This window comes from Pholcus phalangioides, unplaced genomic scaffold (genome assembly GCF_987345545.1).
Source record: "Pholcus phalangioides strain wild (caught in Gottingen) unplaced genomic scaffold, Ppha-v1.0 ptg000014l_1, whole genome shotgun sequence".
NCBI classification, from domain to species: Eukaryota; Metazoa; Arthropoda; class Arachnida; order Araneae; family Pholcidae; genus Pholcus; species Pholcus phalangioides.
In genome coordinates, this window is record NW_028301607.1 from 21,101,147 (window position 1) to 21,127,263 (window position 26,117).

The 26,117-nt window shown below is 34.7% G+C and overlaps 1 protein-coding gene across 4 annotated transcripts in view; it reads right to left on the bottom strand.

The window, feature by feature from the left end:
- The window catches only part of Vps13D (vacuolar protein sorting 13D), a 561,523-nt gene that overhangs the window by 162,243 nt on the left and 373,163 nt on the right, over nucleotides 1-26,117 (bottom strand). For all 4 annotated transcript variants that reach the window (XM_089241869.1, XM_089241867.1, XM_089241868.1 and 1 more), the window contains exons 52-56: nucleotides 24,341-24,446; nucleotides 19,383-19,493; nucleotides 9,050-9,176; nucleotides 3,325-3,462; nucleotides 3,032-3,164 (exon numbers count right to left, since the gene is read on the bottom strand). In XM_089241869.1, the coding sequence (XP_089097995.1) occupies nucleotides 3,032-3,164; nucleotides 3,325-3,462; nucleotides 9,050-9,176; nucleotides 19,383-19,493; nucleotides 24,341-24,446 (615 nt within the window). The remainder of the gene's footprint in view (nucleotides 1-3,031; nucleotides 3,165-3,324; nucleotides 3,463-9,049; nucleotides 9,177-19,382; nucleotides 19,494-24,340; nucleotides 24,447-26,117) is intronic.

The window sequence follows — 26,117 nt, forward strand, 5'->3', positions numbered from 1 at the left end:
GATAGGCTACTTGAATGAAAAACTGCCGGACAGCAATGGTTCGCAGACTTCAACAATCACTTTTGGAATGACTGTGGCTTTGGTTACCATGATTCCCTAACAATGAATTTCAAACATGTTTATTAGGGTGGGTTGAAAAAATTTATTTATTTTCAAATTCCTATAGTGGAAAAGTTGCCTCTTTTAATAATAAGAAAAATGATGCAAAAAATTTAAAAATCAGTATATAGATATTTTCTATCAGATATCTTCTGGTTGCACATTGTACTTGAAGTTTATGGAAATCGACGAAATTGAACATTTTTCTTGAATTTTTTAATATTATTTAAAATTCTATGATCGACACATAAAAGTTTGTTATGTCTCTTTTATGGTTCAATAAAATAAAATGAATTAAAACATCATTAATATTTTAATGTTTATTAGTTGTGCAACATGTTTGAAAAACAGGAATTTACCAAATTTTTTCAAGTCTTATTGTGCAGCTCTTTGCCTGTTTTGTCACAACAAAATGACCAAGAATTCATCACATGAGGTAGCTGCACGTCAAGTTTCACCCACACCCTACCCGATCAACCATCCAAAATAGACGTGTATGTGTAATTTACATTGTATTTCAAAACTAGTCACCAAAATTGACTAGGATTCAGTGCAAGATTCATTGAGAGACTGGTTATTTGTGGAGATGAAGATTGCAAGGAAGAAAATTCATCACTGCCCCCACGGGGACTCGAACCCCGGTCTCTTGCTTGCAGGACGAGTGCTATACCATCTAAGCTATGGTATCTTTTCCACAAATAACCATTCTCTCAATGGATCTTGTATTGACAAGTGGAGAGGACATTTCTATATGTAGGATTTGGTGGTTCACTGTTACACACTTCTAGCATTTCTTTTCCAATTATTCATGTTTAAAGTCTGACTTTTGGAAGAAATCAGGCATGACTGACTCAATAGCAGCATAGATCTGATATAGCTATCTCTAGCTTCATGTTCACATACTTTAGTTGAGGCCTTGGTAACCAGTTAGGCACATCTCTCGATTGTCTATGTGTGACTGGAGCGCATGTGAACTCACATGGGAAGACCACTACAATGGATTGTGTCTCTACTCCATTTCAACAAACACTCCTCTCCTTTATCTTATCCCGTTACAGAGATCTCTTCCAGCCGATCTTCGTTACAGAGTCTGAGACAAAGTGTGTGTACCTAACAGTCTGAGTGCGTATGTAATATTGGGTGGGAATTTTTAGTGCTGCTATCTATATTTGAAATTACAAGTGAAATGAAATAATTGAATATTTGTACTGTTGTAGGCCTGTTGCTCTTTCAGGTGAGACTTTTTAACAGGGAGATATGCTCGCATTCCAACCTTGAAGTTGGGAACCACAGATATAGATGGTACAACTACCGGGCAAAAATCTAATTCTGGGCCCATTGGATAACAATGGGCCCAAAATGGGCTTACTGGATGTGAAAGCTCCCTTAGTGGAATATGAATCTGTAGATTGTTTGATTCTAAAAGTAGACCGAAAGATGCGCAGCAAAGACAAGCAATACTGTATTTATTAGACATATCCAAAACAATGAAGGTGGGACATTGTCCAGACCAGTATTTATTTGCAGAATTTATTTGATGGCTTACTTATTGTTAATCCAATAATTGAACACAATGCGTTCTTTGCACACAGTCTGAAAATTTACTGTTGGCTATGATCGCTGATGACATAGAACACATTCGATAGAGCTTGGATATGGAACAACTTTAAAAGCAAGATAATCCATCTCTAAAGGAAAAACAATTAGATACTTCATGCCATATAAGATTAACTTTGAAGTTACCAATTACACTGAAATCAATTACTGGAATACTTGCCTTCCCACAATGGTACTGGAAGTATGTGATATTATATCATTCATCACTTTTGACACTAACCACATCAGAGGGCACTGAAAAGTTTCCACATCATACTCACAGTTGAGAGATGTATCAAACTTGATATTGAGGCCTCAACTATTGTAAGTAGACATGAAGCAAGACATGTACTGTACGTCATATCTATGCTATTAACAAGATCAATTATGCCAGATTTCTCCCAAAAGACAGATTCTGAAAACGTGTCAATTTTGGCGACAAATTTTGAAATATAATGTAAATTACACACACAGACGTCTACTTTTGAAATTTGTTTGGGTAGGATGTGGGTGAAATTTGATGTGTGGTAACCCCTTGTAATGAATTTTGGGTCATTTTGTGGTGACAAAACGGGAGAAGAGCTGCACAATAAAACTTGCAAAAATTTGGTAAATTCCTGTTTTTCGAACATGGTGGGGGGGGGGGGCAATACGCATTGAAATATTAATGTTGTTTCAATTTGACTTTATTGAACCATAAAATAAGCAAAACAAATTTTTGCATGTCGATCATAGAATTTTAAATAATATTAAAAATTAAAGGAAAATGTTCAATTTCATCAATTTCCATAAGCTTCGAGTACGATGTACAACCGGAAGATATCAACTGATTTTGAAATTTTTGACATAGTTTTTCTTATACTTTTAAAATGCAACCTTTCCACACTATAGGAATTTAAAAATAAAAAAATTCTTTTTTTTGACCCACCGTAATGTTTATCCCTTTAAAATGGTTTGTCACTCACTCAATGCTCCTATCATATGAACGAAACCCAGACAGCAGCACCAGGTATTTTGTTAGTTACATAATAAAATACAAGTATACATAGGCACACACAGAATTTTCTCGAGGGAGGTTTCCGATTTTTTTTATTTCTGAAAGGGGGGGGGAGAGGTTTAAGTTTTTTCCTGCAAAATAACACTATCATCTTGGCTCTTGGCTCAATGGAAGGGGTTAGAACCCCAAAACACTCCTTTGTGTACGCCAATGCAAGTATACACTTTCAAAATTATAGAGGTAAAATGTACATGATGAAAAAAACCAGTCATAGCATAAATATATTAATCACACATTGCACTACAAATATACATATCTCCAATAAGAAAAACTGAATACATGTCTGAGCTGTAGGTAGAATCAATTTTACATCGAGATCATTATCATCAAGATTTCTGACAGACAGTACAGATTCCACTATTACAGTTTTCTGAATGCCTTGTTCCAAATGTATTCTAAATACAGCAGCTCCCTAAAGAATGAAAAAAAGCAATTTTCATAGTGATTTTCAATCAGTATCAGATTTGAAATGTCACTTCCCTTACAGAAACTTCTTGTATTATTATTATTATTATTTTGTATTTTCAATCATTAAAATAATAATAAAGATATAGAATGAATTTTTCACTTACATGGAAAAAAGAATTATTCCTACTCAAGGGTTCAGCCTGACGAAAAAATGAACCAACTTTATTTACAGTAACTGGAGTATATTTAGTAAATCCTTCTATTTGTACAATAAGTTGATGAAGTAGCATCTCAAAAGAAGCCTAGAAAAATGAAGGGATTACTCAAATTGTGAAGGTAGTTTGATTAGTAAGTTGAATGAGATAGCAGCACTATAACTCTAAGAGTATTTCTATACTTATAGATAACTGTAAGTATCCCTCTTCAAATCCTGCTACCACAAGTAGCCCACAAAGAGCTTTGTGGTTTATTTTTTAGCATTATTCTAAGTTTAGATTGAAGCAGTTGCTTTGAAAATAGGTGATTTTAATGTCCCTGCAGTGAAAAATACATTTTATCTAAAAATATTGAAAGCTGCCCAGATCACAGCTGAATTGAAATAACTTCATGGGGACACTGCACCAGAACATTTATATATTGTTGGATTAACAAATTTGAATAGGCCATACATCCACCAAAGAAGAGCATCCTGGGTGCCTAGTTTGGCCATCCCTGCCCCCTCCAACAGAAGCCACTACAAGTCCATCATGAAAGATTGCAGATTAAAGGTGCTTGAATAGTTGATGTTATAGACTTTGCTAAGAGTTATGTTACTGGTGCATTTTTTCTGCAACCACACATTTTCAACTGGTACACGTGAAGTCAAGCATGATGAATAATTCACCTTGTTGAAAAGCAGCCATTTTTAGAGGGACTCCTCTTCCTTCTGCTCTACTAGGTGCGAATTTTTGTTCAATTTCCCCTTCATTTTTCTCAGATATTCATTTTCGATTTTTATAATGTCACCCAAACAAGATTTGACATTTTTAAAGACCTCAGATCACGTAGACCTTTATATATATGAGACATTATTGATGAAAATTAAAATTGATGGTACTTATACAGTCGAATCTTGTAAAATGAACTCCAAGAGACCGGAGAAATCCCTTCATTATAACAAAATTTCGTTATAGAGGAATTCCAGGTTTTTGCATTGTTTCTATGTAAACTTAACTGTGAGATCAGAAGCGTGTTTGTTAAAACAAATTTTTTTTAGCTATAATGTTATTCGTTAAATCTGTATTTAATGGTATGGTTATATGTAGTCGAAAATTCACATTAGTAGTGGGCAGTAAACCAATGATGACTCTCTTGCATCCAGAGAAAAAACTTCCAGCATTATCAGCTACAAGAAAATTGCAATATGCACATTTTCTTTTCAACTTCGACTATGACATCATGCATCAAAAATCATCTGAACATGAAAACGTGGACTATTTGTTCAGAAGTCCCTTACCACTGCCGGATGCACAAGTCAAATATTCAGATGATATGGACTGCCAGAAATTCTCGTTAGTGACAATGCTTCAATTTCATGAGAATTCATAGATTTCTGCAAACAAAATTATTTGTATTAGACAACAAATGATGATAGCTCCTCGTCATCCCTCAACAAATGGACAAGCAGAACGCTTTTGTCAAACCCTCAAGACAAAACTGAAATGTATGGAATTTCAACAAGGAACACTCCATAAAAAATTATGTAAACTACTCTTTCAGTACAGAGCAACACCTCTTTCATGTGGAAAGACACCCGCAGAATTATTGTTGGGAGAGAATCTCACAACAAAGTTAATCTCCTCAAACCTACAACTCCAGAGTTTTACAAGAACAAAGCAACACAGTCAGTCTTGGACAAATCTTTCAAAAAAGGAGGTAGAGTACAGTCAAGGAATTACACTCATTCAACCCTATGGAAGTATGGAATTGTTGTTCAACGATTGGGTCATGTTCATTATCTAGTTGAACTTGATGACAGATACATTATCAAGAGACATTTTGAATAGCTTGGAGGGTGTGAAGCCAACAGACAGTCTTCTCCAACTCCTATTCTTATGAGACACTTCCCTCAGAAGAAATCTGTCACTTTTAGTGATCATGTAAGTCAACGAGAGATTCCTGTAGTTTGTCTATACAAGACTTACGGTAGATGCCCCTTCTGAAACAGAGCAAACTTCAAATGCAACTCCTTGATCAATGAGAGCTTTTTTTCCTCCAGCTCAGACCATTCAATTGAGACTCTCAAAATGCACCAGAAAACGAGTTGAAAGATTGAACTTGTGACTGTTCATTACCAAATGTTGATTCTTGTGTATGATTATTGTTTGTATTATAAACCATCTGTTAATTTAGTGTGGGAGAATTGTTATGTATCTGGCAACACCAGAAAAAAACACTCAGTTATTATGTTGCGTGGAGATGGCAATGAGCAAATGCTGAGAATGAGTCCATTTAAATATTGTTCTATTATGAACAATAGTAAAACAGAGTTAAGTTATTGCTCCGCATATTATTTAATCATAAGAATGGCTTCTCTATGAAGAACAATAAAGAAATCCTGCTCTATAGCACTGCCTCAAGGAAAGTTCTATAAAGGGGGAAGCCCAAAATTTGTGTTTGCCCACAGCCCGAATTTATGAGGAACACGCTGAGCCCTGCACAGCACGATCTCTTCACAATACACCAATCTTTGCTATTTTTTCAAACCGTATAGATTTATATCAATTTTTTTATCATGAACAATTAAGTTGCAACCATACCAACCGTACACAGGATGCCCTTCAGAGATATTTACCAGGTTTTGGGAGGTGGGTGCGCTTGAAATCTCTTCCAGAGAAATTTTGTGTTACTAACTTCCAAAAGTATCGTATTTTAAGTTTAGAAACTGATTAAAACAACATATAAAATAATTTTCTTTTGATATTCTAATTTTTGTATGAAAATATTTTTAGTTTTTGATCGTGTTGGAGGAAACTATAGGTCATCATACTCTGCCACTTTTTATTATTATAAAAAATAATTTAATTTTAAAATTCCAAGTTTTTCACTTCTATTACCATGTGTAAATTCTCTGGTGTATCAATAAAAACTTGAGAAAAATAATACTAGGATGACTATAAATAATTTATATATTATTATAGAAAATAATTTATATATGTATGAGATTACTACTCAGCAAGTGAATACAAATACCACAACAGACAAAATGCCCAACGAGGTGGCTGAAAAAAAGATGCCCATAAATTAATATGGATGTCGAATATATATCTAAACCATATCAAAAATACAGTAACCCAATAAGAGTAAATAAAAAACCAATAATTCTGATAAAATATTGATATACTGCCCATAAAAAAATTATGGTTCTCTAATCTAAGTATAGATAGCTTCTCGATTTATCCTAATATGTTCATTGTATTTCTTTTTAAAAGAGGTTGAAAGTTGATGAAAGGTGGTGAACTAGTGAGGACATAACTAATGAACTGGTTCACAATGTTCTCCATGAGGAATTATAATTGAAAAAGCTTTGTGCAAGATGGGTACTGTGATTGCTGACAATTGATCAAATGCAAATGACACCTCAAAACAGGGACGTCATTTCAACTTTTACTGGGGGGGGGGGGGGCAAAGAACATGTACTCAATGTATGTATGTATATATATATATATATACCATTTTTAATTTATTTTCAGAAGCTCTTTTTGAGATCAAGATATTGTCTAAACAGACTGCTTCCAGAAGGGTCAAACAATGATTGGAGAAAATTATGGCATACTTCTGGGGAATTGGAAAAAACAGTTGCAGATGAAAAAGAAAAGATTGATGCACGAAAAACCCTATCTCACAGAATAAATGCTTTATTTCACAGATAACCATTGCAATGGCCAAATTTCATGAATTAGGAATTGCACCAATCTCTCATCCATCAAATTCCTGATGGAATAAGTCCCTATAGGACTTATTCCATCAGGTTCATCCCTATAGGACTTATTTTCTGCCCCTAATATTGAAAGTTTTGCTTGTAGGAAAAACTGTTCATCCAATGAAGAGGCCTTTGAAGCTGTAAATGAATTTTTGGAAAAGTTCGACACATAATTTTCTCACAGGATAAAGAAATTCGTTGAAAAAAGTGTGCAAAACTTGAAGATAATTTTAAAAAATGAAATAGAATTTTTTAAAGAAGAAAGGTAAACACTGTTTTTTAACAATACTTATCTAATGACCCCTGTACATCAAAGAAGTTCTGCTATATTTAAATTAACAAAAGCACTCATGCATAAATTCAGGAACCACCCATAAATGGCAGATACATATATAAAATTTCAATAGAAAAAGAAAACTTTTGATTTTCTTATTTATCTTACACATGAATGCAATATGTAGATATAATCAGTTGATATATGAAGGTGTGGAACCTAAACATTCAAATATTTATCACGCTGGCTCAATACCAAAATCATGATCTGCATTAATTACACAAACATCTATACAATATACAAACATATAATACACACACTATTGACCTCAAGGGAATGTCCTTCTAGCAGGTCTATTAGTGGGTTACTCTGCGATATAATTTTAGCAACAGCCTTATTATTGTGGTTTGTACAGGTTGAAAATTGTTTCATATAAAGTATATATATATTAATTTTTGTATTACTGAAACAAAGAAATTATACATACAAATGAGTTTTTATATTATTTTATTATTGTTATAATATAGACCCTAGACTGCTGTTTATAGAAAATATAAAAATATTGCTATTGGATCTTGTTATTATTTGTTGATTGATTGCATGATACAGACTCGTGATTTTTGAAACAGTATATCTATAACTCTTTTGGAATAACATTTTATTGGTTTTTGGCACTTGATATAAGTTATTTAATCTAGATGAAACTCTGTTTTGTCATTGTTTCTAATCATTTATTGTTTAAAAATAAATATTTTATTAGTCTATAAATGTAGCTTTGTCTTATGGTTAACTTATGACATTCTATTTTGTTTATTGTGGTGTTTGTAATTTGGGATTTTATATATATAAGCTTGTATATATATCTTTGTCCATATTCCTCTATGGAATTTCTAACAAATGAGCACATGTGGAACATGCACAAGTGGTGAACCTGATGTGAAATTTGTTTCTTAGGAATGCTTGTTATGTGTTCGAATAGTGCTGCCATGTGTTTTCTGAAGTACAGAATGTACTGGCACACGAGATGATCCTGCGAAATGCACTTGGCATCCAGAAAGGTAAAAAGTTATTGCTACTTCTCCCTTGCATTTCCATAATTTGGAAAAAATCTGAAAAATTGATGTCAATAAAGGAAATAAAAAATTTTCTCATCAAAACTTTTAATTCAAAAAGATTTCTAGTGATACAAACTACTGGATCAAATTAAAACCCCTTGTTAAATTACACGTAGCTGAAAACAAAGAAAAATGTTTGTTACCCCAACAACTTTATTCAGGTGAGCTAAGTTTGGTTCTAATAAAAGCTTTCAAATATAAAATAGACAACATAAGCAACTTTTTTTACTTGCTATTAACTGAAACAAACATTTCTTTGCACAAGTCAGTTTATGATGTAACATCAAATTTAGTAAAAGCACATATAGCAGACTCTTGATAATCTAGCCGGTCCAGGAATCCAGTGTTTTTAAGGGGTTCTCTTCAAGCACAAAAAAAACATGTCGCTGTTTGTCTGTATACAAAAGTTTATTAATTATTCTAATGGGTTTTATTCTACCAACTTACAGTAATCTGGTAATTTTGATAATTTGGGACACCCTGGTCCAATATGCGCCGGATTAGTAAGAGTCTACTGTATTTAAAAAAAAGTTCATTACATCAAAAAGTCTTTCATTAACTCTTTCATGATTAACTGGAAATAGAAGGTGAGCAAATTCCCCTGGCTCCAGCATCCCAAACTCATCATTATATTCAGTGCTTTCTTGATCACTTAAGGATATGTACCTTTAACAAATATATAGATAGAATTATACAGAGAAGAAAACATTAAGCAAATCTACAATATATTTGTGTATATAATATAAAAATAAGTGTATGCAATCTATTGAATGCAATAATATTTTCAAAAATATCTTGCAGTTAAAAAAAGTAAACCCTCCATCAAAGCTCTGTGCAATATATTTCAATTTCGCCAATAAAAAATCGTAACACGTTTTATAAATCCTGATCTTTTTCATAATTTGTCCACTAGACTGAACACAAGCATATCCTAGTACATTCATATATATTTTATGATTCTAGTCTAAAGTCCAGCGTTTATGTGAAGTAACATATAAACCAAAATACTAAATAGATTAGAAATAAATGTCACATGTACGATGGGTAAGTTTTTTAAAATACATTTTCTAAGTGAAAGTATGTTTCTATACCCAATGGTTTACAACTTATTCAAGGTGAAAGAGACAAGTGTTTCCACCCTGTATATTTTTCCATTTTGAAGATAACATTATTCATGAAATCATGAATCAATCATACCTGCTTTGCAAAAAAACAAATAACAACAACAAAACAAGGCTTTTGTAGCTATTATGTATAATGTAAAGTTCACAGTTTTCCAAGTTTTAGGCCAAAGTGTGACAGAAAATTTATATCTTTCAACGATTCGTTAGCATAGGTGGCGAACATTTTAAAGAAATTTTATGTAACGGAAGGAAAAAGGTAACTATGTCTTCTCCCTGCTTGAGTTGCACTGCTTCCCTGAGATTGATCAGTTAATCAAGATTTTCCCCATAGAGTAGTGCCTGAACCCCTGCAGAGGATGGCCCTTGAGCCGCCCCTGTATGAATGAGCATAGTTTTGAAAGCAAAAAAACCTTCAATGTTCTTTGGCAAATTAGGCAGTGTTTATCTGCTCAGGACGTACTACCAGTTATGTTCCAAATTGGAAATAAGAAACTGATGGATGATAATAATCAATTTTTTTAATGTTATGGGTATGATTCCTGTTGGCTTCTTGTTATACTCAGAAACTGCTGCAAAATAGAAAATTTCACAAAATTAAACACAATGTTTGGCAATTTAGCACTCATTATTTGGCGACATTTGCAATTTAATACTCATGATTTGATAAAACTACCAAATTAGGATTTGCAGACTAGCTTTTAGTTGCAGAATGAAATTTTTCTAACGAAGCATCAGAATTTGACACAATGATGATCGACCCAGGGCTAATAAGGAAAAGATAAGTTCGGGTTCGACCATACTGTTGCTTGCAGTGGCAACTTTTCTTCTTTCTTTCATTTGGAAAAAGAAACTGACTTGCATTTGTGTTGAAATACCATAGTAAATTATCTTCAAATGCATGATCACAGATATTATCTGGGTTTCGCGATGAAAATCCTGATGCAGGGGGCAGATAATTTAAATAAGGGGCCATGGTTATCCCAATCCAATTTTCTGGAACAAAGTTGAGTGTAGGAACTTGCTGGGGAAATTTTAAAATCATTTCGAAAAAAAAACAATAATAAATCTGTAACCTTCTAATTTCGTAAATTTTTCTGGACTTCTGCCAACAACTTTTTCAAGGACAGACCAGATGGATTAGTGGTTTTTGATATGTTTGTGGTACTTCAAAAAACCCTTTTTTTAAGGTAAAGTGGTGGAGGACAAATAAAAATGAAATATTTTTGGATTGAAAATTGCCACATTCCAGTGAAAAAAATATCTTTGTAGTGCTTGCAAAATGTGAAAAGCACACATGGTTATAGCCTGCAAGGTTTTTCCCCCAATACAGTACTATGCAGTAGTCAAACTATTTTTCAACAAATATTTGCAAGGTCATGACATAGTGCAACTATGGAACATGGGAAAGTGGTGCTGAAGTAGAGAAATAAAGCACGCTCATTTGGAAAGATTCTGAGCAAAGCTGGCTATTTGGCACAGTAAAATATGAAAATACACTATTGGCACAGCATGTTAATTTTGGTGCAATTGGATCAATCTCTCCCGCAACCTGAAAATCTCAAGGCAATCCATTGGGGAATCACTGGACTAAATGCAGTGAGTTGTTCAAACCGTGATTACTAATACTTAACCATACACGCACCGCATACACATTCCTCCGTGGAATTTCTAACAAATCAATACATGCAGGAACGAGTTGTGCGTGTGTGTATACGTGTCCCTAATGCATAGATTTCCAACAAGTGTTCCATGAGAGATTTTTCTGGTTCTGCGGAATCAAACGTCACAGATCCCTAAAAAAGTTTGGAATCCTGAAAGCTTGCAAATAGAAAAAAAATTCCCGTTACAGACGCTCTTCTTTATTTCACATTTAGACGAAAAAGTGGTACATATTTTAACAAATTCATGCCAATTTGGATGACCAAATAGCAGTGAAAGCATTAATTGCAGTAGTTTTTTCTCCCAACCTGAATAGATATTTGAGTGTAAGTATGCAAGCTGTTACTTCTAGCCAAGTATGGGGCCACCAGAACATCACTTTGTCCAGGTAACTTTGCATCATGGGTCACCCATAATGTTGAGACAATCATGCATAAAACCTCTGCAAGAAGAAAACTCACTGAACTCTAGACCAGTTGTAGGCAAAAATTGGGCAACAACTATAGGGGAAGACTCCCCAGAATAGTTTGATAGATATTTTTCCATGTAAAAGAACCACTTCAAAGCATAAATAGGCACAAAAATCAATATTCCCAGTTCGCAAAAACAAAGGTTGTGGACACCCCTAGGTGCTGCGATGCACACTTTGAGAAACACTGCTTAACATTTGAAAAAAGTTGAAAAAGATTGTTGTTGAAAACAAATGTTGGCTATTATTTGGAGACCATATATGTTTCACTGCAAATCCCTTACTATTGTGCCGCCAGTCGATCCATAAACTTACCATGAGTAAGATGTGTGTGCAATTAAGACTTGGGTTACATTTTAAATGCTATTATTGTTGGATTCATTGTTTTAAATTCAAAAAAAGCAACATGAGCTCTCGCAGCACATCTTTTATACTGATGGTGGGCGTGGTCACAACACAGACACAAGTCCTTACAGTTCAAATGCAATGGTTAACATAAATGAAACTTGAAATTGTAAAAGTGAAATTCTCTTATAATTGTAACAGATTCCGTATGCAAATATCAATAAATTGAATTAATTTATTGGCAAAAAAATTAATTTACTCAATGCCAAATAGATGTTTATAGTACTGGAATTCAGTTGTATAACTTGGGCAAGATATTCTTAAATTTAGCAAATAATGTTATGACTCGTTTAAAAGTTTTTTCATCACCAATCCTGTTCATTAAATTCTGAAATGCAACATTTAAATTATAAAAATATCATATCAATCTTTGATTTTTTTTTCTCAAAGGAATGCAAATTCTTTTTATTATAAAATTGTTACAAATTTGTTTCAAAATAAAATCTTTTCAATACAACAATTGTATTGATAAAAAAAAAATTTTCACAAAGCGGAATATCAATCATAATCACTCCATGTACTAACATCAGAGACCAGTTGGAGAAACCAATATTTCCCTACTTGATTAAGTAAAAATTGAAATAACTTGCAATTAAATTTGTGAAAAAACCCTGAATTTTCTCTCAAACTTCAAAATTTATTTATTTCTATCATCTTTAGTCACAAAGAAATTAAACTTCAGTTTTTCATATTTCTGTGAAGAAAAAACTTTTTTAAGTATAAAAAATATATAGAGAGAGACTGGCAGGGTACGCCGATTTAAATCACTTAATTAAAAAAAAAAAATCATTGATTCAAATCAAAAAAATTTAAATTGCTTTTTCTTTTTCATTAATATTGAAGTTTGTGATTAAACGAAGTATAGAAGATTTTTGGAGGTAAATAGACTTGAACTTAATCTCTAGATACAGTGCAGAAATAAAACTTTAATAATAATAATAAAAAATAATTTCTAGATTTTGTGCATGGAAAAAAATTGCAGAAAATATAGGGAGTTAAAGTATTTTCAGTGCATTATAAGGGTTTCCCCTGATTAAAAAACAGAGGAATTATTTTTTTGTATAAAGCCTTGAATTCTGTACCCTAATTGTTGATTCATAATAAAAATGATATTATGTTGTACCAACATAAATACAGGGGTCAGCACGGATCATGGCCTCAAAATTAGTGAAAATAGTGACCAAAATGTTTGAAAAAGTGACCAAATAGTGACCGAAATGTTTAAAAGTGACCAAATAGTGACCAAAATTTTTTAGAGAGAGAGACCAAATGGACAATGAATTTTTATTACCAAATTGAATGAATTGAAATTGAATTTAGTTTTAACTTTGCATTTCAATAGAACTCATTGAAATTGCTTTTTTTACATAATAGATAGAAATAATTAAATCAAACTCATTCAAACGCATTCTGCTAACCAGAAAAGTTTTGAATAACTTATCAAATTTATCAACAACTATGAGTGAGAGAATAACTACATTACATCCCTTTTAAGTAACAGCAGCAATGCCTTCCCCCATGTTGCTTTGCACAACCCATCTTAAAATCAATTTAAGCAGGAAAAACTTCAAAGCGGGAAAAATTTTTCACATTCAAAGAAGGGAAAAAAATGAAATAACACAAAATTTGATGAGAGAATTTGTCCCATCTACATTCCAGTGGATTTTTCATTCATGTTATGCTATGAATGACAGTATACAAAATGTACTCAAACTTTTTTTAACTAGTACAAATTTGATTTACATACCTAGGTTTGTATAATATGTTCCAACAAATTTTAAGAAATTTACTTAATGATTAAAAACCATAAAATTAAATTTTTAACATTTTAAATTATTAAATTAAAAAATTACTTAAATTACTGAATTATAAATCATTTAAATTATTAAATTGAATAAAATATTTAAATTATTAAATTGAATAAAATATTTAAATTATTAAATTGAATAAAGTATTCAAATTATTAAATTAACTAAATTATTTTAATTATTATATGTTGAGGGAGGGGCAATCCACCCTCCCCCCCCCCCCAGCGTCAATGGCAGAGCCTACTGATGTATACATGTATATGATGTATATCAATTGTCATCGTGCCACACCCCTAAGACCTTCAAGTGTATCTCCACCTATGGCTGGACTGGGAAAAGTGGGCGAGTACTATTTTACAGGCGGGGGCACCAAAATAATACTGTCCTTGGGTGAGGGAAAAAATAAACCAGTTTTGAAATTTGTAAAAATATATATTTTCCCTTTTTTTACACACAACATACACCCATGGCCCCCACAAAGGGTGGGCTGACAAGGCTCCAGCCCTGGGGCCCGGGAGGATTTTAATAATTTTTTTGTTTTTTCACGCTATAAATTCATCATAAAGGGGGGCCCCGTGAAAGTCTGGTCAGGGGGCCCGTAAAAGATCCCAGCCTAGGGGCCCTGCTTCAGGATGTGGGGGCCATGCATACACCCCTGCAAAAAAAAACACATTTACTCCTTTACCCAGAAACACAGGGGTGGGAAGTGACAAAGTCCATTTCGGAGCAGCAAAATTCAGGATTCTGAGCAGTTTTGGAGCAGCAAATTCAGCAGATATTTATTGGAGCAGGGAAATTAACAAGAATATTTTCGTTAACCCTCCTCCCTTTTCAAAATAAAACTGCACTGTCTTTTGTTATCAAAAATCTTTTCATCAGCTTGTTTTTGGTGTTTCAGGCTTTTGACACATCGTTTGAAAGAGAGGCTGTCATAAAATTTTTCACACCAGTCTATTTAAGATGATTTTTGCTTACTGAGGGCACTATTTGCTGTCTTGAACAGCAGCACTTCAAATGAGCAAAAAATTTTCTATAACTTTTTTATACTCGGAAAGAAATTGTTGCAAAAGGGGGGAGAATTTCGGAAGAATCAACACGACCTTTGGCGATTAAGTACTTATTATTTGGCGAGATTGGTGATCTGACACTCGTTATTCGGCAGTTTCTAAATTAACATTCGTAATTTCTGCTGCTTCCAGTGGCGACTTTTTTTTAAACGGCAACTGACTCGCATTTGCACTTTAAAGCTTTTTTTTTTTTTTTTTGAAGCCGAGCACAACTCAGGTCTATCGCCATGGGCAATTTACTACCTAGTGAGTTGTGCCGGAAGTGTAAGTATGTGTACCTAACAGTCTGAGTGCGTATTTAGTGTTGTGTATGATTTTTTAGTGCTGCCATCTATATCTCAGAAGTGAAGTGAGTGTAGTGTAATGACTGAATATTTATACTGTTTGTAGGACTGTCGCTCTCTGTGGCGAGACTTTTTAACGGAGAGATCGGCTTGCATTTGCGCCTTGAAGTTGGGAACCACAGAAAACCCACTTCAGCCGACCACCACTGTGGTGACGATGGGGCTCGAACCCGGGTCCCCGCGACACGAGTCCGTCATTATGACCACTCGACCACCACAGCGGCGCACTTTAAAGCTGAAAGACTATTGCAAACTATCTTCAGTTGCACAATCACGGATATTATCGCGGTTTCACGATGGAAAGGCCGATAGTTTAAATAAGGCGTACAGTGGAATATATATAAAACACGCTCTTAGAAAGAATCGTTTCACGGTAAGCAGGAACAAAAAATTTTTGGCGACCTTTAAGAAATTCTGGGCATACGAAGCAAAATTAGCTATTTGGCGCAGAAAAATACGAAACCACTATTGGAGCAGGATGGCGCAAGATGTTAATTTTGGCGCAGTGTTCCTACCCCTGGAAAAAGTATAATTTTGGCCTTCCCCCCGTAATTTTTAACAGAAAAAGAGACTCAGCGGCCTTGCCCGGTAAATTTCCCATGAACCTTGTAAGCACCAACGTGGCGACTTTTTTTCGAGCCAAGGAATCGCCGTTTTGCGGTAGTCAATTCAAGATGGCTGACGAAGGGCACATAAAAAATTACAAAAAAATATATAATTTATAATATGAATTAACCTAATATGCGAAAATCGATAGAAATATATCGGGAAATACGGAAAATTAGGATGAAATGAACACAAAAATTGAATCAACAACATACGGGGTTTATAAATGCGGTTGATACAGAGTTTATGGATGCTGCTGTCAGGGCTACCTATTTTAGCGCGAAAACAAGTCACCACGTTAGCGCTGACTCCTCCCGTAACTTTCAACGAACAAAAATAGTGAATTCGTCCCCATCCGGGACACCCGATTTACCATGGCCGTAATACAATTGTTTTTTATGGAGGGGAAACGTAATTTTACTGCCCCTTGACTGTGAAATTCGATAATTTTGCAAAGGAATTTTTATTGCCTTTTCTTAAATATACCATTCCATCAAAAACGCCGTCCAAGGCATTGTTTTCTCCCCCCCCCCCCCCGCTTTTGGATCTGATCACGGTATGTAGCAATCCGGGTCGCAAGTACGAACGAAAATTTACTATCGCTCGGGGCCGGTATCCACTCTTTTTAACAGAAAATGAGTAAACTCGGCACCTTTCCTCGTTCAACACCCGTGGAACCAGACCCCCGCCCTCTCCTATTGCGGTCATAACAGACTCGAGACAAACGTTTTAATAACTTCCGAGGTCTAAAAATAAGATTTTTTTACACATCAAGAATGGCGCGCAAGATGTCGATATTTGTTGGGGGGCAGAGCGCACCGACTGAGCTGAAGAAAAACAATGATCAGAAGTTCATTTTGAACTCTTTTTCCGTAAAAGTTGCAAAAACAAAAAACAAGATCATTTTCGTTCATCAAAAATACGGCCGGCAATCAAAAGGGAGAAACAAATCGAATCCCGACATACATCCATGCGAAAAAAACAGACATCTCACCTATAAAGAAAAAACCAGTCTATATATCCGTGCTCCCGTGAGAGTACGCCGCCGCCGATTTGCATACAGCGTCGGAACAACCGGTTCCCGCACGTGCATGGAGAGAAAAAAAAAGGAAAACAATCCAACAATATTAAGTAACAATCAGTATCGTGAAGATGCTCTAAATTAAGTTACGGCCCGGGAATAAAAAAAATTAATATTAGGCCCTTTAAATTAGGAAAAAAATGTGAAGTAGGGGCCAAAGGCGCGCTCGGTGTGTGCCCATCGTTAAATCCGCCTCTAGTTACGGCTCCCATGCACGTTAACTGAGTTTTTATCAGCCTGATGACAAATTTTCATCTGATTTGGAAACCCTTGTGTTAAACTAAATGTTGAATTGCAGGATTCTGTGATCTTTTCATAAATAGTTCTCCTTTCGATCAAATTTGGGGGTACGGTTTCTTGCTCAGATTTAAATCCAGTTAGAAAAATAGTACGAATTTTATTTGTCGATAGATCGCGATTTTCAATCGGATGATTTTTTTTTTATTGTAAGTAAATTCAAAATACATGCGAGCTTCTTTAACCTTGGCCAGCTACAAGAGTATTCTCCAAAGCGTATTAATACGCTTAATACGTATTAATAATACGCGTCTTTAATACGCGCTTTGGTATTCTCCCGCTGCGCGTAAGTTAGCTTCTGCACGGGCTCTCTAATCGTCATTTCAAATAACATTTAAAAAAGTTAACAAAAGTAACGATAGAACAAACAACAAATGTAACTTGCTCGATGCTCCAAGAAAGGAATTCGGCCCTTAGGACTAAAATTTTTTAAAACAAATAAAATAAAGGATCAATTTTAAAATAAGATGTAAATAAAAGAACGAGTGAGCACGTGGGGAAATAAGAAAGAATGGTAGTATGGGGGGGGGGAAATTTTTTGTTGTAAGTACGCCTTTTATGCTAGTTTTTTTTTTCCGACCGGCTTTTCCATAAAATGACGATTCTTTAACCAAGGAGCTTTCTTTTTCCAAGCGCCTTGAAATCAAGTTATGCTGACGTCACACGGTATGCTCCCGGGTAGAACTCCTTAATACACGATAGGTATATGAAGGCGTCTTACTCCCGGGAAGATAAGATGCCTTCGATAGTAGTTCAATGAAGGGAGGGAGAAAATTAGCGATATTGAACAGGTAAAGTTCCTCTTTGAAGAAAAGAAAAACACTGACAGCAGAAAAGCGCGCGAGACCGAGGTTTTTTTGCTAAAAAAGTGGAAAAAGTGACCTGGGCCTGAAAATACGTAATAAAAGTGACCAGTTTCTAAAAAAGTGACTTTTAGTGAAAAAAGTGACCCGTGCCGAGCCCTGTAAATATCATTGGGCTTTAGACTACTTTTCATATTAAAATTGAGTTTTCTTGTTTTTTACTAAAACCAATTGCATCTGTGAAAGAATAAAAATGTGTAAACTATTAAGCAATATCATGCAAGTAGGAAACACATTCATTAATTATGTAAGAAACAATCTTGTATCAATAGAATTCGTTTTATTTAGTTAATGCTTAATGGTCCTTTGGTTGAGTGAATTGAGATGTCTGCACCATGAATGAGATACTGAGTTGCCAGAACTCATTCACTTTGATATGGGGAGGCTCAGGAATGAAAGCACTTTTCTCTATAAAAAATTTTAATCCCAGAAGTTAATTTGGGCTCAATAACCTTTCATGTTACATAAAAACAGATTTTTTGTTTTCATATTTTTTGCTTGTAGGTCATAGGCGAAGAGAGACTTGGAAGTCTGGCGGGGGGAGGGGGGCACGGTCATTATTGCTTGGGGGGCACGATGATGTCAATTCATATATATTCATATATACATTTGATCAGTTCAAATATAAGGGGCAATGTCCCCCCCCCCCCGTATCTCCGCCCATGTGTAGGTCGTTAGTAGTTTATTTATTGGTGCTTAATTAAATTTGTGCAATTAGGCAAAAAAAGCAGTTAGGTGATATGAAAATATTCATTCTTAATGATTAACAAGATTTCTTGTAATTAATAAGCAGTCAGTTAATTTAAATAAAAAAAATCTGATTCTTTTGATTTTTTTCATACCCTGGTGACTGGGGAAACATTTGTAATTTAAGAAAAAAATTTAATGTAAAAATGTAGAAACAAATATTTACTTCATTTGAAATATTTTTTCAATTGGAAGTGTATAGCTATGGCCAACAGTTGAGAAGGAAAAAGCCAGAGTAAAGATTTTACTTTGTAAAACACGCTGTACATATTTTTGTGTGAAGAAATCTGATACGTGCTTCAATATTTTTGAAATTTTTTCAAGCCCTGGTAAAAAATATTTGTGTAATCATTCTTATTATAATTAACTTAAATACGACAAATTAAAAGATGGTTCTCTTACCTATGAGCTGTTATAACTCTAGTCTTAAACTTTAGTTTGACACCAGTGGCATTTTTTAAGATACAAGGCAACTGCTTCAACCTGTTGAACTCATTTCTATGTTGTGACGAACTAAATTTGTAATGAGATGGACACATTATCATTATATATATTGTCCCAAACAAGACATAATTTTATACATCAATTTCACTAAAAAAATATAGTAAAAAAATTTCATGCATAATCTACTCCTCAGATTACAAGGTAATGAAAACCACAAAAGAAAAATATTAATCACACAATTTGCACATTTTTATAACCATAATAATATATAGACATTTTTCTTGGCAAACTTTTAATCCTAGAGGCATACCTCCAATTTTTTGGTCAGAGCCAATGTTGGCTCTGACCCAAAATCATTTTTTAGATACATCAATAATGGATGTAAGGGTACAGTTGGTCCCCTCTCGATAGGAGGGTCTAGGTTAGAGAGCAAAGTAGGTATGTGTAGTGCTTTCAATAACTTTTTCGCGTCAGTTTTTAATGGAGATAATGATATTCAATATACGGCTGTTGTATGGGGGTAATAAAATAATAATAAGTGGAAGACGTGGAGGTCCTAAATCTTCTAAAAAATGTATATGCAAGCAAAGCACCAGGACCAGATGATATCGTCCTCAGGGAATGTACTAATGAATTGTTGGGGCCAGTCGCCCAGATATGTAGGAATAGTGTTGCTGAGGGTATCATCCCAAGGGATTGGAAACTTACTAATGTTGTTTCAATATTTAAGAAGGGTAGTAGAGAAGCCGTGTCCAATTATCATCCAATGAATTTGACGAGCTCCATCTCGAAAATTTTTGAAATTATTATCACAAGGCAGTTTGTGAAGTGGATAGATGAGAATAATGTATTTTCTGATAATCAGCATGGGTTCAGGAAGGGGAAGTCATGCGTGACTAACCTCCTTTGCTTCTATGATCACATGACAAAAGCTTTGGGTAAGGGCAAAAATGTAGATTTTGTTTACCTTGATTTCCAGAAGGCATTCAATTGGATCCAACATGGTAAACTCTTGAAGTGTTTATAGGAGATTGGGGGCAACTTGCTGAATTGGATAGACTTGTGGTTAAGAGATAGGTCACAACGAGTTATGGTGAACGGGGAATTCTCTGGTTGGACAGACGTCACAAGTGGAGTTCCTCAAGGAAGTGTACTTGACCCTACACTTTTTTCACTTTTTATTGATAAACTCGATCAGGGTATCTATGGGATTGCTAGCAAATTCGCAGATGACGTGAAGCTAATGGGGGTAATTGGGAACCAAAGTGATAGGGAATTGCTCCAGTATTAAACAGTATTGCAGCATGGGCAAATGAATGGAGCATGACATTTAGCGTTGACAAGTGCATGGTCGCTCATTTTGGTTCGAATAACCCACGGTTCTCTTACGAGTTGAATGGTATAACTATCCTGGATGAAACTAGGGTCACTGATTTGGGAATTCTCATTGATGAGCGGCCTAGGTATTCTGAACATTGTTCAACGGTTCCAAAAAAAAAAATTCAATCATTATGCTTCACTCATAGCTAGAAAAAACTGGTGACAGATGGCAGCACTCCTGAAATATATGACAGCTCTTTTGAAATATATGACAGCCATATTTGCTATGGCTATTTTTTTCTCAGCCACCTCATTGGGCATTTTGTGGCATTGTATTTGTATTTGTATAATTTGAAAAAGTATCCAAATAGCTTGTAGATATGTCATTCATGTTTTAAGGGGTTGTACAGTTATCAAAATAGAAAAGTAACTTTTTATATGGACACCCTGTTTAAGAAACAAATTACAAAGTTGTTGCTCTGTCTCTCCTGATGCCAAAAAAAAAAAAAAAAAAAAAAATGCATGTTTTGAAATGAGATATTCAAATTTGGAAAACAAAGGAAATTTGGGGAAAAGCAGCATTAAATGCAGGTAAAACGGCTTACCCATATTTAACACTAGAACCGTGGAGTGGGTCAATTTGACCTAAAACTAACTTTGTTTTCATTTATCTCAAAAACTTAGATGCAGACTATAAACAAATTTCATGGCTCTTCATATATCATACGAATATTAATTTATGAAAATTGTTTCTTTTCATATTTTGTATTTCAGAGCTATAAGCACTTACACCTAGAACTGCGGTTTAGGTCAATCTGACCATAAGTGCTACAGTCGAATCCAGTTTTAACGAATACCGTTATATCCAAAATCTCATTTTAACGAACACTTTTCTAATCCCCCAAGTAAGTTTAACATAGGAACATTGCTAGGTAACCTGGAATTCCTTTATAGCGAAATTTCGTTTTAACGAAGTGATTTCTCCAGTCTCTTGGCGTTTGTTATAACAGGATTCGACTGTGGTATTCTGTAGGGGGAAAAAAAGAGGTTTACAATTTTATTTTACAGTAAAATTTTTAATTTTACAATAAAATTTTTAATTTTACACTTTTCAAAAGAGGTTACAATTATCACTTTTTTTCAATGAAGGAAAAGGAAGAGAAATAATTTTTTTTTTGTGAAGTTGGACACTTCTGGGTATTTTGACAGGACTCAAAGGTATTGGGAAAGTAAAAACTCAACTCTAGAAAAAATATTTAGCTGAAATTTACATAAAGCAAACAATATCACAGAAAAGGAATAAAATTCTGGCTTGCACAGTTGGGGGTCACCAAATACGTTTTGAACAAATTTCCAAACCTCGGGCAGAACCAGCGTTCAATGAATCTCTCACTCCTTCAGAGCACGTAGTGATGCAACTGATCAAGTCATTTGAGAACGAGGGTAAAAATGCCAAAATTCTTCACTAAATTTGAGCTAGCTCAAATGCGAAATCTAAAAAAATGCGAGCTTATTAGGGATGTTGGGAGGAAATCGAAGAGAAATACTTAACGCAAGACAGTGAAATTACAGTTGCATGAAACATAGCTACTGAAAAACAATAATGTTATAATGAAAATTTATTAAGAAAAAAAAAGATAAAAAAGTTGTATTACTCAGCACACTTCATCTAGTAGTCGATATCGACAGTAGTAGCTCCAAAAAGCTTCCCTAGAAACTTTCACACTAAAATCGAACAAAATTTGCCATAGATGTAGCCGATAAAAGGACCAGATTTTTTTTTTGAGGTTGAGGGTAGCAAGCATCACAGAGTTTGTCTATGTCCACGTTTTCTACAACATCGTAGTTCTATAATAAATTCCTGGATTTTGTATAAAATAGTACCAGATCCGTATAGCTTGCTTTCTCGGAGGTCAGGGCAGACTTTCTCGAGGGGCTCCCTTCTTGTAAGGATTAAATTTTTATGCTGAGAAAAAGGTAAGTTTCGGGGCCCCATTACATTTCCCCAGTTTAGTTATGAGCCTGAATAGTACATAATGGCAAAATCATTTTTCTAACGCAGTTCTAAAACAGTTCTAACGCCTCTAAAACAGCAGTTTTCATCTGGGGCTCCGTAGCCATTCTAAATAAAATAAATCAGTAAGTTCGAGAAATAGAAAAAAAATGAAGCCTAAAAGGTTCCGATGTATAAATTAAGAACTAAAAAGACCTCTTCGAGTCAAACAGGGCTCCGCCATCGAAATTATACACTGGAAAGGGCTCCACGATCCAGAAAAGGTTGAGAACCACTTCTCTAAAACATAGTTACTCAGCCTTTTTTGTCCCATCGCCCCTTCTTTAGAAATTTTTTTCTCCCATCGCCCCCCCAACGCCATCTAACCCACAGAATCCTATGTTATACCCATAGCTTCTACCAACCGATGAAACATTCCAACGCCCCTCAGGGGGCATTAATGCCCACGTTGGGTATCACTGCTCTAAAATCTTATTGAAGAACTGCGTTCACCATATGTGTCGCCCTTGCACAAGATGAACGTTCATGCACTCTTGATCATGAAACTGTTCGCGACCGATAAAAAAAATGAGAAAAAAATTAAACAAATCAGATATATTTAAGGTAACAAAAATATGAAAACAAAGCTGTTAATTTTTGCATGGATTGTGCAACTTGAATATGTGGTAAATGTACAAGAATCACGGAAAAAATTTGCTTCAAATTGCTCATCGTAAATTCCATTTATTGGTAAGAAATCGATACTAATTTGACGGAATCATATTATAAGTTTAGGCCCCAGGGACCTCTCGATTATCTGAAACCACCCAAGGTACCCAATGGAATTCCGGCTCAGGCCAATTATGTTCGCTAAGTTTGGCAGTCAGGGGGGTGGGGTCTCCTGGCTGTCGGGCGAGAACAGGACCAGAGGTCAGGCTACCAATGTCCCACATAAATTTGCTTATACCTGTATGGAGGATACTGAAGCTTGTCGTATTAACTTCCTCTCCCGATCTTAGGGTCCCGCGGATCGCTGGTGGGGATCCTGCAGAGTCATCGTCTAACTCAGTATAAAGAATATGAAGATATTATTGTGCAATATTAAATTGTGATAAATGTTTTGCAATATAATTAATATAATTAATTCCTGCATAATATAATTATGCAGGAAAAATGTGCAATGTTTTTACCTTCGTGCCATCTGTGGGCCATGGACCACTTTTCGGTTAATAACTTCATGATAAAAATCAATTTGTAATGGGCCTATGGTTGCAGACCCTGGCCAGGTCTCCAATGTTTACATTCTATATTGCCAATTTCTATATTAAGATAATAACTGAATTACCCACATTTACGTTTATCACACATATACTCCCAATAATTAAGTCACCAAAGTGATTGACTACTTTCAACAATTTTGTATATTCAAGGAAGACGCAGGGACCAATAAAACAAACAATAAGGCGATCCTACTACATTAAATAACTTATTAATGAAGAAAATTTTATGTTGTCAGTGATTTTCTCATCACAACCTCCTCATACAAGTGGTGGACTAAAAAATCTTGGTAGTTTTTTAAAGTTGGCATGAAATTGGAACTTACCGCTCATTTTCTTGAGAACAATCAAATTCATCTTTCCATGAGCTTTTAACTGTTTCATATAATGACAAAAATGAACTAGTGACATTCAAGTTCAAAACATCATTACCTGACAAATAAAACATGAATTATAAAAAAGAATTAAACATACATATTTTATATTCAATTAATTATCAATTATATTTGAAAATAGGGGAAAAAAAGAGGCATCCTGTCCTTCCAACAGATATGGAAACAGACTGACCATTTAAAATCCCTTGCTCCTCTGCAACTCAAATGGAAATTAATCTTTCTAACGCGAGTGACTGATTTCCACCCTCTTTTGGATTCAGAAATTACTTTACATGAGCCTTAGATAGGAGAGTACATATTGCACTGATGCACTAAGTGATACTATTTATGGCGCAAACATATTGACACAGACGGATCCTGTAATTTAATAAGTCCTGAAATCAAAACCGGTTCGCTGCTTTTAACCAATCCCTGTCCATTTTATCATGTGTTATGGCTGTATCGCTTGTTGCATCAGTTCAGTGTGCACCCTGCCCAACAGTGATATAAGACACTTAGAATAAGGTAAATCTTGGTGCTGATCTTGGTTTGATACTGGAATCAAACTTAACAATCAAGTTTTATAAAAATCTTAAATTACTTCCGTTGATGCAACAATATTCTAGTGTAAGGCTGGAAATACCCTACAAAAGTTTAAGAAAGTTCCTTTATAAAACATGTAATCCCAGCCTGTATATAATTATTCTATAAGCCTTGTATTTGTATATGATAATTTTATGTTTCAAAATTTTTGATACTATGTATGTACAACTTTGTATGTGTGTTCAAATAAATCCCAAGTTTAGATGTGAGACAGTTATAGTTTTGTCTTTTGATCAGTAGATAGTGCTGTGGCACGACTGAAATTGAATAAGATTAAGATATAGAGGGATGGCAACGGAGTAATTGCCAGGCAAGATAGCATGAAATGCCACTTTTTTTTTATTTCTGTTGAGTATCGTCTGGTATTTTGTGTTTGTGTGTGTAATAAATGTTTAGGAAACTGATGATGTGTTGGCCTTCATTGTGAAAAGCCCACAGGGAAAATGGAGCTTGTACAGGATGGACTTGAATTCATCAAGTTTGGATGCGATAACGAATCGTCTTAATTCGAGTTTTGTTGGTGAATTGTTCTGATTCGAATTCAGTCTTTGTGTCAGCTACCCAAGCTCAGCAGTTCCAGAATTGCAGGCCAATGACCAATGATAGCAAATAATCCTGATTCGTGTTTGGTCTTCGAGGAGTCACAGATTCAAGATTTCACCGAACTGTTTCATCTCAGGATTGTTAGGAAGATTTTGTGAGCGGTTTCATCTTTGCAAGGTGGCCAAATATTTCTAAAGCAGTTTTGTCCTTCCAGAATTTTGACAAAAATTTTTTGAACGGTTTCATCTTTGCAAGATTGTGATGACGATTTTACAATCGATTTACTCTTCGTGCGACTGTGAAGAGAAATACACAATCAGTTATTGTCTTCACCTGATGCTGTGATAGAGGATTGTCCAGACTCTCAAAAAGTTTGTGTTCACGATAAAAGTGAATCATGATAGGTGTTTCATGCTCAAAAAAAAAAGTGTTTTTGACAGAAAGTACATTGCAGTGTCATTGTAACATACCCATAGACCCCCCCCCCGGTGAAGAGAGTCCTATTCAAGATTCAAGTCATTTTTTATATACAAGTTGTCAAATATAGTTTTCTTGCCTTTGTTACGCACAGTTATAAGTAGTT